At 41.9% G+C, this 22,714-nt stretch overlaps 1 protein-coding gene across 2 annotated transcripts in view; it reads left to right on the top strand.

The window, feature by feature from the left end:
* ABCC8 (ATP binding cassette subfamily C member 8) overlaps positions 1–22,714 on the top strand; it is an 81,596-nt gene that overhangs the window by 17,108 nt on the left and 41,774 nt on the right. For both annotated transcript variants that reach the window (XM_056851341.1, XM_056851340.1), the window contains exons 7-14: positions 3,260–3,424; positions 7,127–7,282; positions 10,158–10,292; positions 12,233–12,395; positions 16,045–16,085; positions 17,613–17,758; positions 20,833–20,938; positions 21,182–21,292. In XM_056851341.1, coding sequence (XP_056707319.1) covers positions 3,260–3,424; positions 7,127–7,282; positions 10,158–10,292; positions 12,233–12,395; positions 16,045–16,085; positions 17,613–17,758; positions 20,833–20,938; positions 21,182–21,292 — 1,023 coding nt within the window. The remainder of the gene's footprint in view (positions 1–3,259; positions 3,425–7,126; positions 7,283–10,157; positions 10,293–12,232; positions 12,396–16,044; positions 16,086–17,612; positions 17,759–20,832; positions 20,939–21,181; positions 21,293–22,714) is intronic.

Here is a 22,714-nt window from a genome sequence, read left to right as displayed (position 1 = left end):
ACCACCCCGCAAACAAAGTCTGTCTAGGAGACGTCGGGATGTGACGTCACCCCATGGGTCAGGAATGACCCGGTGCTTGCTAAGGGGACCTTTGTGTGTGTAAAGCACCGTCAAGTCACAGCCAACTTATGGCGACCCCTTTTGGGGGTTTTCATGGCAAGAGACTAGCAGAGGTGGTTTGCCAGTGCCTTCCTCTGCACAGCAAGCAAGTCAAACATATGGCATTTTATACTGATCAGAAATGTATTTAAGCATATGATTAAGTATTAAGTATTTAACAATTTCCTTGGATTATTATTGGGGATGTTTAGTTAGAAATGTATTAAGACCTATCTGAACAGCACCCATCTGTAAATATTATAAATTATCCAAGTATAAACAACTATTTCTCACATTCAAGAGCATTTGGAAACCTTCTCTGTTATTTTGGTGTTTCACTGTCGATTTAATTTCCTGGGGAAAGAGGGGCAGAACAGAAAACAAGGGGATCAGGTGACTCATGAGAGATGTGCTTGATACAGACATCTCCTAAAAAGAGCAGTTAAAGCTATCTTTCCTCCACACAGGATCATCCCAATTGTTGTTTCTGTGTACTGCATTTTCATTTTCTGTCAATCACTGCTGCATCTCATTGGATTTGGTAGGGCTTTCTGATTCTATGTAAACATTTGTCTTGTTTGCAAGACCATTATCTGGAGCAGTTCTCTCTTCAGGACCAAGGTAAAGGTTTTATTTGTGCATGCTGAGATGCAGGACAGGGAGAGACAGAGGTTGAGGCTTGGCCTCAGGCTGGATTTGACTTCTTCAATAATAGAAGCCCACCTGCAACAGAGGAAACACAGCCCACCTACTTTGCAAGCTGGAGGGAGATAGACAGAAAGGCCTGAGTTTTTTCCTGAATTATAGCTAAGAGTAAAGACAAGAACACGCATGCATACATTTAATGCAGTGAGAGAGAGAGAGAGATGTGCAATGAGAGAGATCAGTAATGATGAAGAACTGTAGAGGCCAGTATCTACAGAAACGATATGTAAGAAAAAATAAAATTGATTCATTCATCTTTACTACATCCAAAGGCCTGCATAAAATATATATACATCCTATGATAAAACTATACAGATCCTGCTTACAGCATCTCACTTGTGCTGATTAACCTGAATATTTACCCATAGCACCTTCATTCATCATTAATGCCTTCCGTTTCCAACAGACACAGGAGCAAAATTTTGCTACAGAGTGTGAAATAAAATGGATATTTCTGCTGTAATCCCAGAGGAAAAACCGTTGCAAAATACATATTCAAAACAAGTGCAAGATTCTCAGTTTCCAATAACACTGTTGCTTTTTATTGCGAGTTAATGCAGCAGTGTCTCATTTAAAAGACTCATTACCAAGCCCAATAGATTGAAGGATGTCAATTCTTAATGGGTTTTCATCATCTTATCATAATGGAATGGAAATGGATATCCTGTGCTGAGGCTATAAAGCATATTCTGTGCTGTTAAATCAATCAATATACTGCTGTTTTCATTCTCACATTCTCAATTGGGAATTTTAGCAAAGAACAGAGCCATGGAATCATGAATTAAAAGTGGCATACACAAAAGAGGAAAAATAAGAATTAATAAATCATTTTTATTGATACTGTTGCAAATATTTAGAGTAAGAACGTTGCCTGGTTATTCATACCCACAAGTGTGTTCTGTGTCACATAACCCATTTTTTTAAAGTTGGTAACTTCTGTTTAGGTAAAAATTCCATTCAGACTTCCTTCAAAGACAATATTTATCTGAGGTATAATAGTCATTAGGGTTGCCAGCATCCAAATGGGGCCTGGTGATCTCCCAGAATCACAACTGATCTCCAGATTACAGAGATCAGTTCTTCTGGAGAAAATGGCTGCTTTGAACAACGGACTGTATGGCTGAATTCCATCCCTTCCCAAATGCACATAAGATAGTTACAGTGCCCTTCAAGAAAAGGAGCTTCAGAAGATGGGGAATTAAAGTGGAGAAGGGGAGGGTATTTAATTATTTCCTTATACATTATTCCATTCCTGGGGGGGGTGGATCGACGGTGGCCAGAAGTGGCGCAGCCACGCTGTCACAGAGGAGGCTTCCTGGCCGCCACGGGGCGGGGGTGTGTGTGTGGTGGAAGCGTTTTTAAAAATTAAAAAGTTCATACTAAATTTTCCTTAAATGTTGAAAACTAGATGTCAGGGATATCTCTATCTGAACCTTCAGCCCAACATGCCAAGCAATGGTTTGAATTCTGTTCCTTCTTCTGGTTGTGCTCCGATTCATCTATTGTGGAGACAATGCTACTCTCACACAAGACCAATGTCATTCAAGGAGCCCAAAAGTGCTTTGTGTGAGAGAAAAATGATCCACAGTAGAGCATTGCCTCTACAATGAAGAAAGGAGCACAAGTAGAAAGAAGCTTTAGGATCCATGTCATTGTTTGTACAAGGAAGATTGTCTAGTCAGTCTGAAATATGAAGAGGCACAGTCGAGAAACAGGTTTACTAATCATCTGCTGTCTTTCAGAACTTGGTTTTTGAATAGAATATGTCATTTGATTTTAATGATAAATGGTATGTTTACAGTTATTTATTTGTTTGCTTGTTTAAATGACTTGCATCCTTGGCTCTCCCTACTCCCCAAAAAGGAGCCCAAGGCTACTTGTTTTAGTGGTCTGGGCCTCTGACTTTACTTAACTATAGCACAGATTATTTCTTCTTCCTGTTCAGTTTGCATAGTGTATCTATCATTCAAAAGATTTTTTTCCCTATCTAACCAAAATATTATTCTCAATCATTTTTGCAATTCCCGTTGTATTAAAACTGTATTATATTTATGTATTATATTTAGCAGGAGCCCCGTGGCGCAGAGTGTTAAGCTGCAGTACTGCGGTCAAAAGCTCTGCTCACGACCTGAGTTCGATCCCGACAGAAGTCGGTTTCAGGTAGCCGGCTCAAGGTTGACTCAGCCTTCCATCCTTCTGAGGTCGGTCAAATGAGTACCCAGCTTGCTGGGGGTAAAGGGAAGATGACTGGGGAAGGCACTGGCAAACCACCCCGCGAACAAAGTCTGCCTAGAAAACGTCGGGATGTGACGTCTCCCCATGGGTCAGGAATGACCTGGTGCTTGCACAGGGGACCTTTACCTTTTACCTTTATTATATTTAGCAATTATCAAAAGTCAGCTACATTCTGAATTTTTCAATTAAATGTCATCTTCCTCTATTCTCTCCCCTACAGACTAAAATACTTGGTGTTTTCTTCATTTCATCTCCAGAATTTCTGGCCAATGCTTATGTTTTGGCAGTCCTCCTCTTCTTTGCTCTTTTATTGCAAAGAACATTTCTCCAGGCATCTTACTATGTTGCCATTGAAACAGGAATTAACCTGAGAGGAGCAATACAGGTATTTCATATATGCCAGAAGAGGAACATTCTTAGCTAAAGAACTGTGTGATCCATCTGTGTATCAGGTATTTTCGTGAAAGGAAAATTGTAATAAATAAGCTAAAAACACATTATCTTAAATATAATACATAAACAAATGCAACAGAGTTATAAAAATAGCATTAGAAATACATATCTATGGACATTGTTTTATTTCTGCCTTTAAAAACAAATTGTCAGTGAGCGGCTGGCAGAAAAAAGAATTTGTAGCTTGATTTTCAAGGCCATGACCACATCAGTGTCCCCAGCAACCATGCCATAGCATCCCATCCAGGTGTTGTGTTGCGATGGCTGGGCTGTGATGGACAGGGCAGGCAGAACCAATCAGTGGCCAGTAGACCCAGGGTCCTAGCCCAGCACTCGTCACAGCCCAGAGGCAGGAAGGAGCGAGGCCAAGGATACTGGCTCCAAGTCTGTGGCACATACCCCACCCCCTTAACGGGACCAAGCCCTGTCACAAGTCCATGGGCAAGTGACAGAGTTGGCAAGGGCCCCAGCAATACCCCTCCTGTAGAGATCCCAAGCAGGCCCTGGGCCCACATGGTTCCAAGGGTGCCCTCACCTCAGAAGAGGCATGGGAAGAGGATGAGAAGAGTCTGTGCAGTCATGAGTGTCCTCCGCTCACTGGCAGCCACACCTCTCAGCAGCCTGCGCACCCTGCCAAGGGTGCCCCCAGCTCAACCCCTGGGCCACCCCTGCTGTTGGTGAAGCAAGAGGGGAGCCACCGATGTGGGGCGTCATTCGGGGCCCCGCTGCACCACTGACAGGTTCCCCCCAGCAGCCTCTCAATATGCACCTGTCTGTCCCCAACTTATTTATTATTGTGTGTGTAAAGTGCCGTCAAGTCGCAGCCGACTTATGGCGACCCCTTTTTGGGGGGTTTTCATGGCAAGAGACTAACAGAGGTGGTTTGCCGTTGCCTCCGTCTGCACAGCAACCCTGGACTTCCTTGGTGGTCCCCCATCCAAATACTAACCAGGGCCGACCCTGCTTAGCTTCTGAGATCTGACGAGATCAGGCTAGCCTGGGCCCTCCAGGGCAGGGCTTTATTTATTATTATTATTTATTAAATTTCTGCCCCACTCTCTATTCCAACCAAGGCCAAGCTCAGAGCGGCTCACAACCATCAAAATACAACACATAACATATAAAACCAATTCAATAAAAACTCTAACACAGGGTTAAAATTAACCAACAACCAACTGGTGCATATTTGCACACTGGCCCATAATGAGCTCGAGAACAGCAATCAGGACCCTCCCAAAAGAGAAGAAATGGGGGGAGGGGGGAGGAGGCCAGCTATGATAACATACCATTGCTGCCCTCAGCCATAGGCCTGGTGGAATATCGTGGTCTTACAGGCCCTGCAGAACTGTTAAATCCCAGGCCAGGGTGAGGGCAGAAAAATTCCTGGCCCTAGTTGAGGGTGGCTGGACAATCTTCGGCTGAATATTTATTTATTTATTTATTGAATTTATAACCCGCCCTCCCTAGTGGAGGCCAGGCTCAGGGCAGATAACAACATTAAAACAACATTATAACAATAAAATACATTAAAACCATAAAATATCATTTCTAAAATTATTAACACAAGGCGCTGTATAATATGGTGGCCACTAGAGCAAGGTGCCAACACCAAGGTGAGACTGTCAACCTGGGTCAGCAAAAAAAACAACAACCCATAATTCAGTACTAGTTGTAAATAAAGGCGGGGGAGTAGGGAGGCCAGCATTGATATTACCTGTGGCTGTCCTCAATCCTAGGCCTGGTAGAATACCTCTGTCTTAAAGGCCCTGCGGAGCACTTTCATGTCCTGCAGGGCCCTGATTTTACCAGGCAGAGCATTCCACCAGGCCAGAGCCAGGGCCGGAAAAGCCCTGGCTCTTGTCGAGGACAACCGCACACTCTTAGGACCAGGGACCACCAACAGATTTTGATCAGCAGAGCGCAGCACTCTTCAGGGGAGTGTACCAGGAAAGGCAGTACCACCAATAAGTTGTTATTCGCCAAGCGTAATGCTCTCTTAGGGGCGTACCAAGAGAGACTAGATATGATGGTCCCAGACTATTTTTGGCTTTAAAGGTTAAAAGCAGCACCTTAAACCTGACCCAATACTTCACCTGGAGCCAGTGCAGTTGGTGGAGCACTGGCTTAATATGAGCTCTCAGCGGGGTCCCAGTCAGGACCCGCACTGCAGCATTCTGCACCAGCTGGAGTTTCTGGATCAGTCTCAGGGGCAACCCTATGTGGAGCGGGTTACAGTAATCTAGAATTCCGCTGTAACCCCCCCCCCCAGGCAGAGCCTGGTGCCATCCGAACCACGTTCAACTGTCCTGCATTGAAGTGTTCAGCGACTGCTAATGATCCATCCATCCACCACCGCAGCTGCTCTGTTTCTGCAAGAGAATGAATTCAAGGGTTGAATGGAGGGTCTCCACCACCACCACCCAAAGTACCCTATCCGGGGGAGAGCATGTCAAAGGAATGAGCATACAGCCCAGTGTGGAGCCAAAAATTTGGCCCCCCTCCCCCAGCAGCTCTCCCAGGGCACTCCCCAAGCACCAATCCCCCATATGTGCAAGGGGGCATGATGTTAGGAAGCTGTGGTTCCCGCCTCCCCCATTTGACCTCAACACTGCTGGGCTCAGGTGTGGAATGTAGTGTTGCCAGGGCAGCTCCCAGGCATGAACAAGGGGCACAGGAAATGAGGTTTGGGAACCGGGCCCCTGCTTACCTGTCAGTACGCGGCTGCCCCTTTGGGTGGTGCTTCTGGAGGTGGGGTACTTATTTCGGTTCTGAAATGGGAGAGCCCAGCCACAGAGTATGGACTTTGCTCTCCCCCTTGGGTGTAGTCGCAAAGGACTCTCCCAGTAGTGCTAATTACTCTTTCTGTGCTTTCCCCACCACCAAAGTGCCTCAATGCTAGCTCTAAGTCTGCATGACAGGGAGCTCTGAGAAGAGCCCCGTTCCACATGCCCTACCTCGTAAATTGTGCAGAATCCTAGCCAGGGTTTTTGTAGGGTTAGGGGGGCACTATGGATTCTGGGAAGGGAACTTGTCCACCACGGGGGGAGAGATAATTGGTTGTACCCATAGTTGACATCTTGAGCCCAGGGGCTAGCCCACAAAGGAGGAAGTAAAACATCAATGTGTGAAAAGACTACATATTTAATACTTGGCTCCTGCCTTTCCACTTTTCAGATACCAAGGCACCAGACAAGTAATGTAATTAACACTAAGAAAATGGGGGGGATACTAAAAAAAAATAACGAGTACAATGCAAATTAAAACTGTGTCTTCCTCAAATGAAGCCTCTTTCAAAGGACAGATTATATGATCAGACAGATGTTGTGTATATAGTTTATTTATAGCTTTGTTCGCTTAGCACTTGGTTCCTGCAGGAGAAGCATGTAACAACCTGAGACTTGCATTTGTGCATGTATGAAATCAATAGTACTGTCAAACGTGGAGTTAGAATTTTTTAAAATTCTTGTTCATCAAAGGTTAGATTAAAATTGAAGCAAGTTGCCTCCAAAAAATTTTCATTTTAAAGTAAATTACAATTGTTAGAAACAGTTCGTGAAAACCATTATGAGACAAAAAAAGTTAGTTTCAAGATTCTTTTCCCTACCTTAAATAACATTTCATGTTCCTGTTTTAGACAAAAATTTACAATAAGATTATGCTGCTGTCAACTTCCAATATGTCCATGGGGGAAATGACTGCAGGTCAGATCTGTAACCTGGTTGCTATAGATACAAATCAACTGATGTGGTTTTTCTTCCTTTGCCCAAATCTTTGGGCTATGCCGGTGCAGGTAAGGAAATTGAAAGTAATATACTATTAATGAACTTGCTTATGAGAGTAGAGACAGATTTGAATTGCATTACGAGGAATATTTTTAAACTATATTAAAAGTGTTTTTTTTCCCCCACTATCCCAGCAGCCTTGTTCCAGGATCACATGAGAAATAACCGATATGCAGTTGGTGCTCATTTGTTATGAGGGATGTATCAATCCTTCTCAATGTAGTACTTCCTTTTAAGAGCAGTGAAATAGGTGGTGACAGATGGAATAACTCCACTTGGCCTTTCTCTGTCATATTGTGGAAATAACTTCTGTGTTTAGACTCCAAAGGAGAGTTTTCTTTGTACAAGAAAGATTATACACTCTTGTGCACTGTCAAGTGTAAAAAATGTTCATATCTGTTTTGTTACCATTACATACACACAGCCTCATGCAATTTTGAAAGATGGAATATACTTTTTCCTAGACAAAAGTATCCCTTTGGCTGGTCAAACAGACCGTATCAATAAATATCTATCTATCTAAAATATCTATTAGGAGACAATGTTACTGTGAAATTGTCTGTAGTCCCACAGATGAATGGGCTTAAGAACATATATCTGGACAAATTAATACTCAAATGGCAAAGCTCAGATGCTAATGCCCACTACCACCAATATTTATCTAAGCCTTTGTTCTGTAATACTTCAGCATCACAGCACAAAATGAAGGATTATAAAGGAGTAGCCATAGGCTGACTCTACTGTACATTGGCCAAAGGCAAGGAAAGCACCTGTGCTCTTATCAACAGGAGGTGTCACATCGCAGTAAAAGCAAAGATAGCTATAGTCACCATGATTGGTTAGTAGTATTCATTATGGATTATAATGTCATGCCCATGCCGAAACTTAGTCACTCCTAACCACTCAGCTGCCATAGACCTGCACAGTGCTGTCTCCAGTTTGCTACCACCACATGCTCACACCTTCCCTAGTAGCTTATTTCTTCCTGTCCTACCCATCCCACTACCTCATCAGTCACTGCTGTATTCCTCCTATTAAAGTGTTGTTAGGGAATGTTAGTATTGTTAGGGAATGTTTTCCTGTATTGTGCACTCATGTGTTTTGAGTATCATATGATCACTTGTTCCTGATGTAATGGAATAAATTGTAAGACAATATTTGTATCCTGGTATCTAACTAGCCAGGGTACATGACCAAAGGCAGAACATCCGAGGGTCTGAAGAGAACTGGAGACGTTCCTGTCCTTCAAAAAACTAGTGGAAGGTCAAGCTAACCCCTTTAAGGATGCCTGGGCATCATTTACCTCGTACTGATATGTGGAAAATTGGATTGAGTTTAGCAAATTTAGCTTAATTCCCACCCCTGAATTGATCATAAGTATTCCCACTCAGGTTGGGATTTCTGACCATTCTTTTACCTTTTCATGGCTCCCTCCCTTCTTCCCAGCCTTAAGAATGGTAAGGAGGAAAGGGCAGCAGAAATAGGAAGGGGTACATGCGTGTCTGCATTCATAGATGGATAAAAGGAGAAGGCAAAGCAACTGTCTCCTTCTGCCTTCCCACTTTCACCAAACACATGATGCACAGTATACATGCCTAAGCTAAAATTAGCATACATTACCCAAGCTAGAAGTGATTTTTAAAAAATTATAGTCTATCTGAGAAAAGTTTGACCCATTTTAAGCTGTTCCATGTTTTATGCTTCTTTCTTTTTTTTGCTCTGCTGTGGTTTGAATAACTTTTATAATTTTTAATGTTTTATAATTTATTTTGTAAGCCACCTCAGGCAGGTTCCCTTGAGAGGCAACAGAAAATTCCTAAATAAATAAATAAATGAACTTTTGGGGGGCAGGGTTAAAATAGCTTCTCTTGTGAAAATTAGCGCCCGAGTTAATACAGCATGCCTGTGTAGTAGACAAGCCATTTATTTTATAATTTCTAAACATTGTCAGTCATGAAAGCAGCTTGAACTAGCTTTAACAGGACATGAGTAATCTAGAGTATTAAGTATTAACTTAAAGGGTTTTAGAGATTTGGGCTGCGATGTGGGGGTATTTGTATCCTGACTTCTATGGCCATGTATCACAGTCTTCTATGACAAGAAAAAAAGGAATGAAGAAATATGAAGCTAGGGTTTTTGAGAAGCTAGGGGTTTTGCAGTTTTTATTTCTCTGGATGAAATCTGTATGTAATACAGAAAACACTTCTGCTTTTGTTGTCCTTTTCTCTTTTTTCTCTTGAAATATTTCTGTTTTAACATACATCCGTTTTCTTTCACTGCCTACAGAACTGATGCTACAGACTATATCTCATTTCAAAGACAGCCCCACTATTCTTATTTCATACTGCAGTATTTCTGCACATTTCTAATGGGTTTTAAGAACATTTAGCCCAGAAACACTTTTGTCTTTGTAAGTTACTATAACTTAAGTCACTTAAGGCACCTTCAGCTGACCATTTATTTGTTTATTTATTTGTTATATTTCTAACCCTCCAAAATCAGGCTCAGGGTGGGATCATCTGCAGCAAGCCCCTTTGTAAATACAACTGCTCCTCCCTGAGATCCAGAAGTAAGCAAAGAGCAGTTATCCATGAGCAGAGGCTTACTGCAGATGTATACTTATAGAGTTGGGACCAGTGGGCACAGTCCCGTTCTCCTCTATACACAAAGTGTATTTATTTACCTTTATTTCTTTTATTTACTTGCAATTTTATTTGCCATTTTAAATACTTGAACAGGGCTATTATATCCAGAAGAAGGTTGTAGGGTATTGTGAGTCATATTTAAGTCATATAATCTGCAGGACCTCTTTTTGGCTTCTGATAATTCTTTACTAGGCAGTGGTTAGGAAAAACAATGTCCCTTTGGTTTCTGTTATGTCAGATTATTGTAGGAGTCATTCTACTCTACTACCTACTTGGATTCAGTGCCTTAATTGGAGCTGTGGTAATCATAGTGCTTGTACCTGTTCAGTACTTCGTAGCCACAAAACTTTCACAAGCTCAAAGAAGTACGTTGGTGAGTATTTTCAGATATATTGTCCAATAAGCTTTTTCATTTATTCGGTGATGTATTTATATGCTACTTTTTGGCAGAAGGCCCCCAAGTGGCTCAGAAAGACAAAAGCCAGTTTTAGTTCATCCAAATATCAGAGCACAATGAAGCTTAACAAATAGAAATGTTAACATGATATACGGCAAATAGAACTAGCAGTATATAACAGACTAGCAACAGATTGCCCATGATGCCAATAAAACCCAAAACAGAATCAGCAGAAACTATAAAAACAAAAAGGACCATTCTGCACAAAAGAGACCTCCTCTAGAGACCCACATAGGGGACATTTTCCAAAGAATTTTAACCAGTTGCAGCTTCCAAAAACTTTTCAAAGGCACCCCCATGTAGAGTGCATTATCATAGGCCAATTTGAAAGTCACCAGAAGGTGTGTAATTAAAGCAGAGTTAAAATTATCCAGTAATGATTGCAACTGATATATAAGCTTAAGCAGGTGAAAGGCAACCTTGGCCACAGTTGTCTCCTGAACATCTAGAAGCAATGTGAGATCCAAATGGGTGCTCAAGCTGTGCAACTGACAGCCCAGTCCTAAGGGGAGTTATTCCAGTCTAAGCCCATTGAAATGAATGGGCTTAGACCGCAGTAACTCCCCTTAGGACTGCACTGTGAGTCTTTAGGGAGGTTGTGCAAGTTGTACCCACATACAAAGCAAGCCATACACTGTTTCCAGGATCAGTTTCCTCTCCATTTTGGTAGATTGGGCTTCATTTTTCTTTACCTTCATTTATTCACTCATCATCAACTTCAGGCATTGGTTTAGTAAAACAACAAAGGAGAAGAATTGCAACTGCAAGTAGCCAAATACCTTGAAGGACTTGTCATGGAAAAAAATGGTGCAGTGGTTCAGCAGGATAGAACATCTCGACCTAGATCTCCTCCTGGTCTCAGAATGATGAAGATATAAAGGCTGACATGAAAGTGCAGCTTTCCAGCTAGTTCAATTTCTGTGGACTGAACTTATGGCAGTGGCTCAACATTTCTTACAAGCACCAAGGATTTTTACATCATCACTAAGGATGATTGATAACATGCACCTTTTGGAAAAGGGCAGTCATTTGGCTGAATGACATCCAGCCTGGTTTGGTAGAATTACTGCAGCATTAGCTGGACTGGTGATTGAGCTGGAGAAGCTAAAATGACCTTCCTGTGGTACTACCTGAGTATTCAGCAAGAGCTGTACCTAAAGGTGTAAACAAGATTTGGACTACCTGAAAGCTCTCATGGGGCTTCAGGAAGTTGAACGTAGTCCAATCCATCACACGCCTGTTTAATGGTGACATCCCAAGATTGGTGGCTACACAGGCTGCCTTAAGCAATGCTGTCTTCTTAGGTAACCCAGCCAGGAAAGCTATCTTGGCTTCCCAGTCAGCAGTTAAGTTGTTAGTGTCATCATTTCCTGCCTGCTTTAGGAAAGCCTAAAGCAACATGAACTATAAGCAATACAGTTGTGGTCAATGTATGTGTGTGTTCAGTCTTTCCCAATTACTCCCCATTACAAACTCAAATAACTAGCAATATGTATGATCAATTTTGCATTTTATTTTTAGCATGCTCTAAGCCTAAGATGTTTAACTTTCTTGTAACATGTTAATTGGGAGGAGGCATTAGATCCATCTAAGTAGAGATTATCTATTGTGAAATGTCAATAAAGAAACTCATGTTTTAGGAAGTCATAGGAACATTATTGTGAAGAAATAAAATTCAGTCTAGTAGAGAGATCAAAATGAAAGAATAAGAAAAAGTATATATTAAACAGAAGAATGTACAACATATTCAATATTATCTGCAGTAGCTGGAATACCTGCAGTCAGTTTTAATTAGTGTGTATCATTGGATAAAACACATGCAATAACCCCTTAAATTTCTTGTATCAATTGTGTAGGAATATTCTAATGAAAGGCTGAAGAAAACAAATGAAATGCTTCGTGGTATAAAACTCCTTAAGCTGTATGCCTGGGAAAACATCTTTCACAGTAGAGTGGAGGAAACTCGGCAGAAGGAGCTGACTAGCCTCAAGGCATTTGCTCTCTATACCTCCATATCAAGTAAGTACTTTTCAATGTCCAGGCCCCACCAGGAGGTTGGCAACCCTAAATTAAGCCCATATTGTGGGAGGGGGGAGACAGAACCCGAGTTCTTTATCCTTTCACTCCAGAGTGGGTGCCTTACTTGAGTCAGATCTGGACACCCACATACCCACTCCACTCCACACCCTGAAAAGTGGATTTCTTATGGCTACCGCTAAAGGTTAGGCCAGAGGTTCCCAAACTGTGCTCCAAGGAGCACTTGGTGCTCTGCCAAGCATCTAGTGCTCCGTGAAGAGATTGGAAAGAAAAAGATGACTGGGGAGGGGCCATGGCTCAGAGGTAGAGCATCTGCTTGACATGCAGAAGGTCCCAGGTTCAGTCCCCAGCATCTCCAGTTAAAAGGACTAGGCAAGTAGGTGATGTGGAAGACCTCTGCCTGAGACTCTGGAGAGCCGCTGCCGGTCTGAGAAAACAATACTGACTTTGATGGACCAAGGATCTGATTCAGTATGAGGCAACTTCATGTGTTCATGTGTTCAGTGCCTGCCTATGCAGAGTTACACCCTTCTAAGCCACTGTTGCTTTCCTTGATCAGTTTGGGTGTCAGTACAACTATAAATGAGCTTGCCAGTTCTTAGTGGGTACAGGTACCACACATTTAAAGATCCAGTTCCTTTATTGCCATTCGCATCAAGAAACTGTACAGTGGTTCTTGTAGGTTATCCGGGCTGTGTAACCGTGGTCTTGGTATTTTCTTTCCTGACATTTTGCCAGCAGCTGTGGCAGGCATCTTCAGAGGAGTAACACTCAAGGACAGTGTCTTTCACTGTCCTTCAGTGTTACTCCTCTGAAGATGCCTGCCACAGCTGCTGGCAAAATGTCAGGAAAGAAAATACCAAGACCACGGTTACACAGCCCGGATAACCTACAAGAACCAATGAACTCTGACCGTGAAAGCCTTCGACAAAACTGTACAGTGTTTGGAAAAGGCAAAGAAATGTAGTTTTTTTCTTCTTAAGTGTATATCACCGTAAAGGGTGAGATGTAGAAATGAAAGATCAAGTACAAATCTCACACATTTAAATGTGGATTTCAGTAGTGTACTTGCAGTCATATGAGAACATGGAGCTGCTTTCAGTTATCTGGAAGACTAAAATTGCAGGTCTTTAGCAGTAATAGTAAACAAAATCATTAAATTGATTAATTAGCTACAATCACAGCCCAAAAGAAGCTTTCACCATGGTTTCATAAATATGTCTGCCACTTCTATCAAACGGGGATGTGGAATGATAGATAGATTTATTATTACGGCGTTAGCCAGAAAAGATACAAATCTTGTCAATAAAACCCATTACATGAGGGATGTGGAATGGTATAGTATAGCCTGAGCTCATCAGATTTCAGAAGCTAAGCTGGGTCGGGACTTGGAAGGGAGACCACCAAGGAAGTCTTGGCAGAGGAAGGAAATAGCAAACCATCTCTGCTTAATCACTTGCCTTGAGAACCCCAGCAGGGGTCTCTGTAAGCCGGCTGTGACTTGATGGCACTTTACACATATGCTAACAAACGACTAGAAAATTTGTCATTTCACAAAAAGTAATGTTACTCCCGTCATAGGAGAAATAAAAATTTCAAACTGCATGAGCCTGTTTCTCTGTAAAAGGTAAAGGTCCCCTGTGCAAGCACCGGGTCATTCCTGACCCATAGGGTGAGATCACATCCTGACATTTCCAAGGCAGACTTTGTTTGCGGGGTGGTTTGCCAGTGCTTTCCCCAGTCATCTTCCCTTTATCCCCAGCAAGCTGGGTACTCATTTGACTGACCTCGGAAGGATGGAAGGCTGAGTCAACCTTGAGCCGGCTACCTGAAACCGACTTCTGTCGGGATTGAACTCAGGTCGTGAGCAGAGCTTTTGACTGCAGCTTAACACTCTGCGCCACAGGGCTCCTGAAGCCAAATGTTTTGATTGGTGCAAGGACTTCTGCCCATGGAGGAGGCAGAAATCCTTTTGCTGCTCACGCTGCCTTGATCCAGCCTGAGTGGGCTCCTGTATTGCCAAAGGGCAAATGGTTCTTTTCCCTTGTGTGTGTGTGTGTTAAGTGCCGTCAAGTCGCTTCCGACTCATGGCGACCCTTTTCCCTTAGGTATTTCAAAAGCAATGAGTACAACACTGGGAGAATATAAGTGGTTTTATTGCCTACAAGTGATAAACAAACCTACAGAATGACAGACAAAAGAATACCCACATCCCTTGCTCTGCACAGACCCCAAAATACAGCTGTAGGTAGACTCCAACACACACACAGCTCGGTCTGTACAGTTCGGTCTGGAACGGAAAGCAAGAATAAGCCAGGCAAGCAGGCGGGGCTCCCAGAAAGTATCTCCCCCTTCTTATAGAAAAGCAATAGTGTGTGTGTGTGTGTGTGTGTATGTGTGTGTGTCTGTGTCCTATTGCCTAGCAACTTGGAAGAGAGCTCTCCAAGGCTGGGAGATAAGGCCACTTTGGCATACAAATGCCAGGTGCAAAATTACTCCCTTACCCTCCCCCAAAAGTGCAAGTTGCTAGGGGAGAAGACAGAGTCCTTTAGCCCCCTTAAGCCCCTTCCACCCCAGGGCTGTCATAGGATGATCTTTATGAAAGTGGAGAAGCATGAGGTTTGCCACTAGCTCCTTGTATTACAAAAGTCTTCCACGAGTTTTCCACTACAGCTCCTAGGGTCCCCCCGTTCCACAGGAATTTTGGGGGAAATTTGGACTGCAGCAGGAAGGGGAGCCTTAAAAGCCACATTCCACCTGTGGAAGTCCTTGCACACACTGAAAGGTGGCATTAGCTCCTCGCCCATGTTTACATTAGGTTTTTATTTCTGCAAGAAAGAGGAAAGCATTAAGGAGACATTTCTTACAATATTTTGATTACACAAGAGGCAGACCAAATGTATATAGAGGGTTGTTTTGTTTTGTTTTGGCCAAGCTGCAGCTTACTTATGGCAACCCCTTAGGGTTATCCACGTAAGGGCACAACAAGATTACAGGAATGCAAAGTGTTATAATTTCCTTATGTTGTTTTTAAGTTCCATTTTGAAAAGAGGCATATTTTTACATTTCCTGGCTCTTTCTCAGTCTATAAATAAACAAATAGCCACCTCATGAATCAATCAATTTAGAGTGTGGGTTATAAATACTCCAAAAGGTTAAATGAAGAAAGAAGAAAAGTTGGAAGTTAAATAAGTTCCAACTATTGAGACAAATTGAGCAATTTGTCATGGTTACTGGCTTGTTCAAATTCATAGGAATGTTGGCAATGTTTATCAATGTTTATCATTAAAGTGGATAATTTATATTAATGCACAATTTAGAAGTGGACCCAAGGCACACACAAAAAATCATTCCAGTCCTCAGCCATCTGTGGTTATTAACTCCTACTTGAGTGTTTAGAAACAGTGGGTGATCCAATACACTCAGGGTGCAGAAAAGATAACTGCTTTTAGTAAATTGCTACTTATTCATTGGTTTCAAGTACTGAAATAGGGTAATATCAAAACAGGCACAGTGCCTGTTTCAAAAAGAAAGTAGTCTAAAAAATACAAAAATTTGATCTTTTAGATGAAAAAATAAGATGTATGAAGTATATTTGAATAATGAGAAAAATATATTTTTTCTTTTATAGTTTTCATGAATGCAGCAATACCTATTGCAGCTGTTCTTATAGTAAGTATATTTTTCTATAGAAAAAATGTACATATAATTATTCAACCTTTAGCTAAAAGGTAGATACAAAGCCAAGTGCTTTAATAGTCTTTGTCAGTAACAGTAGCAATTTTCCTGCAATACCAGTTGCATGTCACCAATTCTAAATTATGATACAATGATAACAGGAAAAATATCCAAACTAACTTTATAAACTAAACATATATGTAGAAATCTGAATGTTGACAATATCATCTTTAATAATTTTGAACTGAATAATAGATCATTCAGAAGGCTAAGTTGCAACCAAGAAAGCTTTGTAGTGTTGGATCTTAATTTTATGTGTATGTTGCAATTTATATTACTTTGTAAACAAGGGTACAAGATGTTTAATCTATTGCTGCCCTGATCTTAAATACAGACACAGCTGGACATAGCTTCCACAAAATAATTAACAGCATGAGTCACTGCTGTCTGAGCAGCATCCTATGCAAGCCAAGGATTCCAGAGTCCCTTTCTGGTATTGTCATTTGCATATTTAAGAATAGAATTCTGACAGTATGATGTCTGAGCAAAACCGGGCCAGTTACTATATATATTGTTTCAAAAGCTCTAGAAAGTCATGTCCACGTAACAAGGTCTTTTGTAATTACATTGCTTACATGCGATTGATTCCTTTCTGCATTATACTTAAAGGTAAGGTAAAGATCCCCTGTGCAAGCACCGGGTCATTCCTGACCCATGGGGTGACGTCACATCCTGACGTTTACTAGGCAGACTTTGTTTACAGGGTGCTTTGCCAGTGCCTTCCCCAGTCATCTTCCCTTTACCCCCAACAAGCTGGGTACTCATTTTACTGGCCTCGGAAGGATGGAAGTCTAAGTCAACCTTGAGCCGGCTACCTGAAACCAACTTCTGTTGGGATTGAACTCAGGTCGCGAGCAGAGCTTGGACTGCAGTACTGCAGCTTACCACTGTGCCACGGGGCTCCCGCATTATAGTTAAGACCACCACAAAACCTAGAAATTGTGATTCATCTAACACATTTAAGTAAACAACCATGCACAACACTTTTGGTGCATGCAGGACTTTACCCAGCAAGGGGAGCTATGCTGGGTAATTTGTTTCCACACATAGATTGTCTTAGCAGCATTGTGTCAAATACCTTTCAATATATTCCCCATCCCTTATAAAATATACTTCTTTGATGGAATCTCTATAGTACTCCTAACTTTCAGAAGAAAATCAGTGCTGCTACTTCATTATATGTTTTCTCCTTATTTCGCAATGTGAAAAAACTCTTATATAATTGTTGTATGTTCTGTTGGTTGCTAAAGGAACTTTTCAGAACTTAGCTGTATTAAAGCGTTTGTGTTTTATTATGCATGTTTTAAATTTTTTAGTTGCCTTGGTGGCCTTGATAAGGGCAGAAAGGCAGGGTATAAATTTTGTTAATTATTGTTGTTGTTGTTAATTTAATTGAATTTGTTCTTTTAAAAATGAGGACTAGCTGAAATAATTTTTTTTTTTGCTTTTTTTCTGCACAAGACATTTGTTGTTCATTCCCACCTGTTTGAGAATGCTGACTTTTCTCCTTCGGTGGCCTTTGCTTCACTCTCCCTCTTCCACATCCTCGTCACACCTCTGTTCTTGCTCTCCAGTGTGGTTAGATCCACAGTCAAAGCTCTTGTAAGGTAAGGTTTCTTTGGCGAAGCAGAGGTCAAGATCCTTAGATGTGCAGCTCATTGATACAATAGTCATGAGCTGGTGCAGGCATTATTGTCACCATAGGGATTGACATCTCTGTGAGGGTTTCCCTGCCATTGTCCTACTCTTTGAATAAAGGTTATGATATAGCGAGTTTCCCTGCCTTCTTGCAGCCACAATTGACATGGGGCCATGGTGGTTCCAAGTTGTGCAATGGGTTGTACTGCACCATATGCTTGGAAGTGATGGAAAATTCACCACGAGGATACTGAACCCAATGACAAAAGTTATGTCCACCCTCCAAAGCAGCTATTTTCTCCAAAGGAAATGATCTCTGTAGTCTGGAGATGAGCTGTAATTCAGGGGATCCCCTGGTCTCACCTGGAGGCTGGCATCCCTAATGTGCAAGGGCATTTGTTGGATGTGGCTTCCTGTATAAAATGATACTAGGAGTGTGCACTAGGAGATTTCTGATCTTTCAGATGGGAAATATCCACAAAAATACCCCTAATGGATGCACTGTTATTCAGGTATAAATAAGAACAATTCTATTCGGGTGTTTTAAAAAGATGGAAACAGCTTTAACACCTAACAAATCATGACATGAAATTTCCTCATTTTACAGTAGCCTTTATATAAATCCTAATAAGAAGTAGCAGTAGAATAATTTACAGCTTTACTAAAAGTGGTTCAGTTCTGTACCCATTTTGCAACAACTGGCATACTATTATTAGCTAGAATTTAAAATGTTTTGATAGCTCTTATATATATATATACATATATAAGCTCTTATATATAAATAAGCAGATTATAGTCTGAGATCTTGATGAGAATCTTTGCTTTGGCAGCTGGTTCCACTGATGCTGCAAAATAACTCCCTCAGACTATGAAATAAATTCATATTCATTCCAGCTAAGAAAACAATTTTGAGGCTCTGGATCCGTGATTTTTGCATCAATCTCAAATTCTTATCTGCAGGAGATAATTTTTGATTAGTGGCATTGTAATATGAAAGTTGCTAAAGTTAAAAGGAAAGAACCATTTTTTTGTCTGTTGGTCATAATGTGAGTTCTAAATTGATTACGGAGGAGAACTCAAAGAATGTATATCCAAGCTAACACAGGCTATAATTTTCTCTTAAATTTGCATGTGCATGTGCTTGGCTAGGATCTATATGGATTAACTCCAAGGTAGAACTTGATACCGGAAATTAACAGAAAATTTGCTTTTTGTTCCCCATGTTGCCATAGCAAATGTGCCTATTTGAAGCTCTGCCCTTCTCTCATAGAACCCCCACATGGCTGATGTAGCCAGTACAATCATATGAAACATGTGCAATAAAATAAGCAGGTCTGGAAAAACAAACTTCTTAATATAAAACTGTAAATGCTTTTTGAGCCCTTTTCACAATATTGCTCAGGCAGAGACAGACTAATGTGAACAATGAATACTGTAGAGTAGGGAGACTATTGAATTTGGAGCATGACTTCTGCTTCATGAGAGCTCACATTTATTTATTTCAATATGGAACTCAAGACAGTATACATAGAGTTCTCCATGGGTCCCTTTTCACACTCGATCAGAGACATACCTTGTTAGTTTCAGTAAGGTTGTTTATCATGTTCCTTTCCATCATAATATGGAAGTATCCCAGTCTGTCAGAGAAATGATGGTAACCTTAATAATATCACTCATCTAAAAGGAAAAGAAGGCTAAACAGGTAGGCCAGAGTTCTCCTCAAAGTGCAGAAAATAAATTCAAGGTCAGCTACCCAGGTCACAGCCAGATAAATTTACTAGCAAATGTGTTATTTTTTTAACCTTACGATTAATATGAAAGTATGCAAGTAAGCACTCTGCAGATAGTTAGCCCAGACTTAATCAATGTGAGCCTTTTGAAGGATAAAAATAAGCACTCCTGGGAGATAAGCTTTTAGTTTTCTCTTACAACTATTGAGCGCAACCAGAAGATGTGTTCTAAAAATAGCAGCTGCAGAGGGTGGCAGGTTGGGACGATGGTGCGTTGGTGGGGAGGGGGAGAGATTGACTCTTCAACCCTATGCCAATTTCTTGAGACAAATAACAAGTACAGGGAGAAGGTAAAACACTGTGACGATAAAGTAAAACACTGTGACGATAAAGATTTACCCCTCCCCCAAGACCCCATGCAGTGCCAATTTCTGCCGATTTCCTCACCTGCTGCAAATCTCTACATTGTGCCCAGTGCAGTTCCTGGGGGTTCCCTGAATCCCAGAAGCAGCATTTGGGGGGATGTGATGGGGGTACAGATGGAGTGGAGAGCTAGGAAAATCCCATTCTGCAAGTTCTCTTCTAATCTCAGTTTTCACTGGATAAAACCAGAGTCATTGAAAGTACTGCAATATACAAACATTTTGGCTATATAGGATTTTCAAGTGCTTACCGGTATGTAGTTTTATAATATGTAGCTAAAATCTTGAATTTTTTCTATGCAAGATTTTTTCCTTAATGGAATAATTGTGGTTTTGCTAGTTTGATAGCCCATAGGACATATAAAACTACTAGCAATTTTTAAAGGATTATCTAAAATAGAGATATATCTTTTAGATGATAACCAAGTAAGTTGCATGTTCCAGTATATAACTAAATAATGTAAATAAGGCTGGTTCCAAGGCTTTTGCAAATGTAGTGAGCTTCTGGTAACAGTTTTTACTGTTTTTCCTTTACCCATCATCTTCATATGCTTCCCCTCCCCAAAAGCCAGTGCTGACCAGAACAATATTTCTTATGGGACCAGGGGGCTACAACAGGGAGAGAAAATCAAAATCATGCCCCCTGCATTATTTGGGGGCTAGAGCTCAAACAAGTTCCACCCATTCAACATTTAGCCAGTGTGAACTGCAGAAATATGCACTGTTAAAGGCTTTATTGGTTCCATACCATGCACCGAATCAAATCTGTAAGCCACCTGCAGTCTGAGCAGCAGAATCTCTCATGTGTGTACTTGCAACGAATGCTGTTTTTTAAACTGGCACTGAATGCAATTTATTTAGTGTACTGCAATTTTCCTTTTTTTTCCACAGCGTTCAGAAGTTAAGTGAATTTCTGTCAAGCGAAGAAATAGGAGAAGAACATGACAAATGTTTAGAACCAAAATGCAAAGACAGCATCAGCAAATACCAGGCTGTTGTAAGTGCTTATATTGTATTGCAAGCCAAAACGGGTCACCTTATCTTCCTCCCATTGTTCACTCCCTGTGAATCACTCCAATAGCTTTGTCAGCTCCCTTGTCATTAATAGCTGCACTGGAAAAAGATATTAACACTGTTGTCCATTTATTAAGGTCTATAACATTATTGCTTTTTTGCAGAAGACCCCTTCCCACTCCTGTCACCACTCACTGTGTATTTCTGTCTTCTTGATCCCCCACAGCCCCTCAAAGTTGTTAATCGTAAGAGGCCCACCAAAGAGGACTGGAAGAGTTACAGCTCTCCTATAAGAAGACCTGTTAGCAACACAGAAGCAGATGATTATTGTGTAAAGGTGATAATAAAGTCACTCTTTCTAATTACTAATTAATTACTAATAATTAATTCTAATTAGACATTACTAAACGATTAGAACTCTACAGCCGCAATTCCAGAGAAGATTCTTTAAACCTATGTACTTGTTGAAAAATTTCCATTTTCATCTCAAGAGGAAATGGTGGCCAAGGAGTGATTATACTTTGATATATTGTTGTATTTTACCATATCTTCGTGGGGTAACATGGTTATATTGTGAGATGGGCCTTTCTGAGGTAGGGTTGCCAACCTCCAGGTAGTAGCTGGAGATCTCCCGCTATTACAACTGATCTCCAGCCGATATAGATCAGTTCCCCTGGAGAAAATGGCCACTTTAGCAATCGGACTCTATGGCATTGCAGTCCCTCCCCTCCCCAAACCCTGCCCTCCTCAGGCTCTGCCCCTAAAACCTCCCACTGATGGTGAGGAGGGACCTGATAACTCTATTCTGAGGAGATGGCGCTAAAGGAAGCACAGACTTTTAGTCTAGTTTTCAGGCAGTGCAATCCTGAGGGCCGATGAGGTAGAGGCAGCACAGAGCAGCACCGCTGGTCCATTCCCTAAAGGGAAGCCACACAGGCCAGGCACCAAGCATATGCCCAGCAGGGCCACGACTACACCAGTGTCCCAGCAACAGCACTGTTGCAGCCTCAAAACATATCACAGGGGCTCAGCAGCGCAGTCATAATGGATGGGGGAACCAACCAACCACAGGATGGAAGCCCCGGGCCACAGCACCCTTCCACTTGTGCCAGGCGTCTAGTCACTCCCTGTTGCTGGCTGCTCGCATAAACAAGGGGGAGGGGGATACACTGCAGTGGACTTGGCAGCAGCTCAGAACCCCCAGCCCCACTGGGGGCCACGTCGCCACACCATCCAGGGCCAAGCCAGGATGTACTGAAACCCTGGCAAGCCTCCCCCATCTCCCACAGCCCTTACCCCCAACTGAGAGGTGGAGTCTGTCTGTGTGACACCCTGTTGACAACTGCTTGCACCAGGGAGTCCCCAGTTCCCAAAGTCTGGAGGACAACTGACACGAAGGCATGAAAATGCTCCAAGGTGAAGGAGCCAGGGTGTCAATGGAGAGTAATACATCAAGCCCTGTGCCCATGGCCACCTCACCTCTACCTGTCTGCCCTCAGTTGCTGTACTGGTGGCTGCTGTGCAATCCCTGTTTGGGAATATTACAGGAGATTAAATTTTGAGGGGGGGGAACGAAATCAAGGTTCTGGAAGACCCAAAGCGGAGTCCCTTCTCTGCCATGGAAGCTCACTGGGTGACCGTGGGCCAGTCACACTCCCTGCCTATCCTACCTCACTAGGTTGTTGTGAGGATAAAATGGACGAGCAGAGAATGATGTAAGCTACTTTGGGTCCTCATTGTGGAGAAAGGAGGGTATAAA

This window comes from Euleptes europaea, chromosome 6 (genome assembly GCF_029931775.1).
Source record: "Euleptes europaea isolate rEulEur1 chromosome 6, rEulEur1.hap1, whole genome shotgun sequence".
NCBI classification, from domain to species: Eukaryota; Metazoa; Chordata; class Lepidosauria; order Squamata; family Sphaerodactylidae; genus Euleptes; species Euleptes europaea.
Note: the sequence above shows the minus strand (reverse complement) of the source record. Positions and strands in the feature narration are given on the sequence as shown.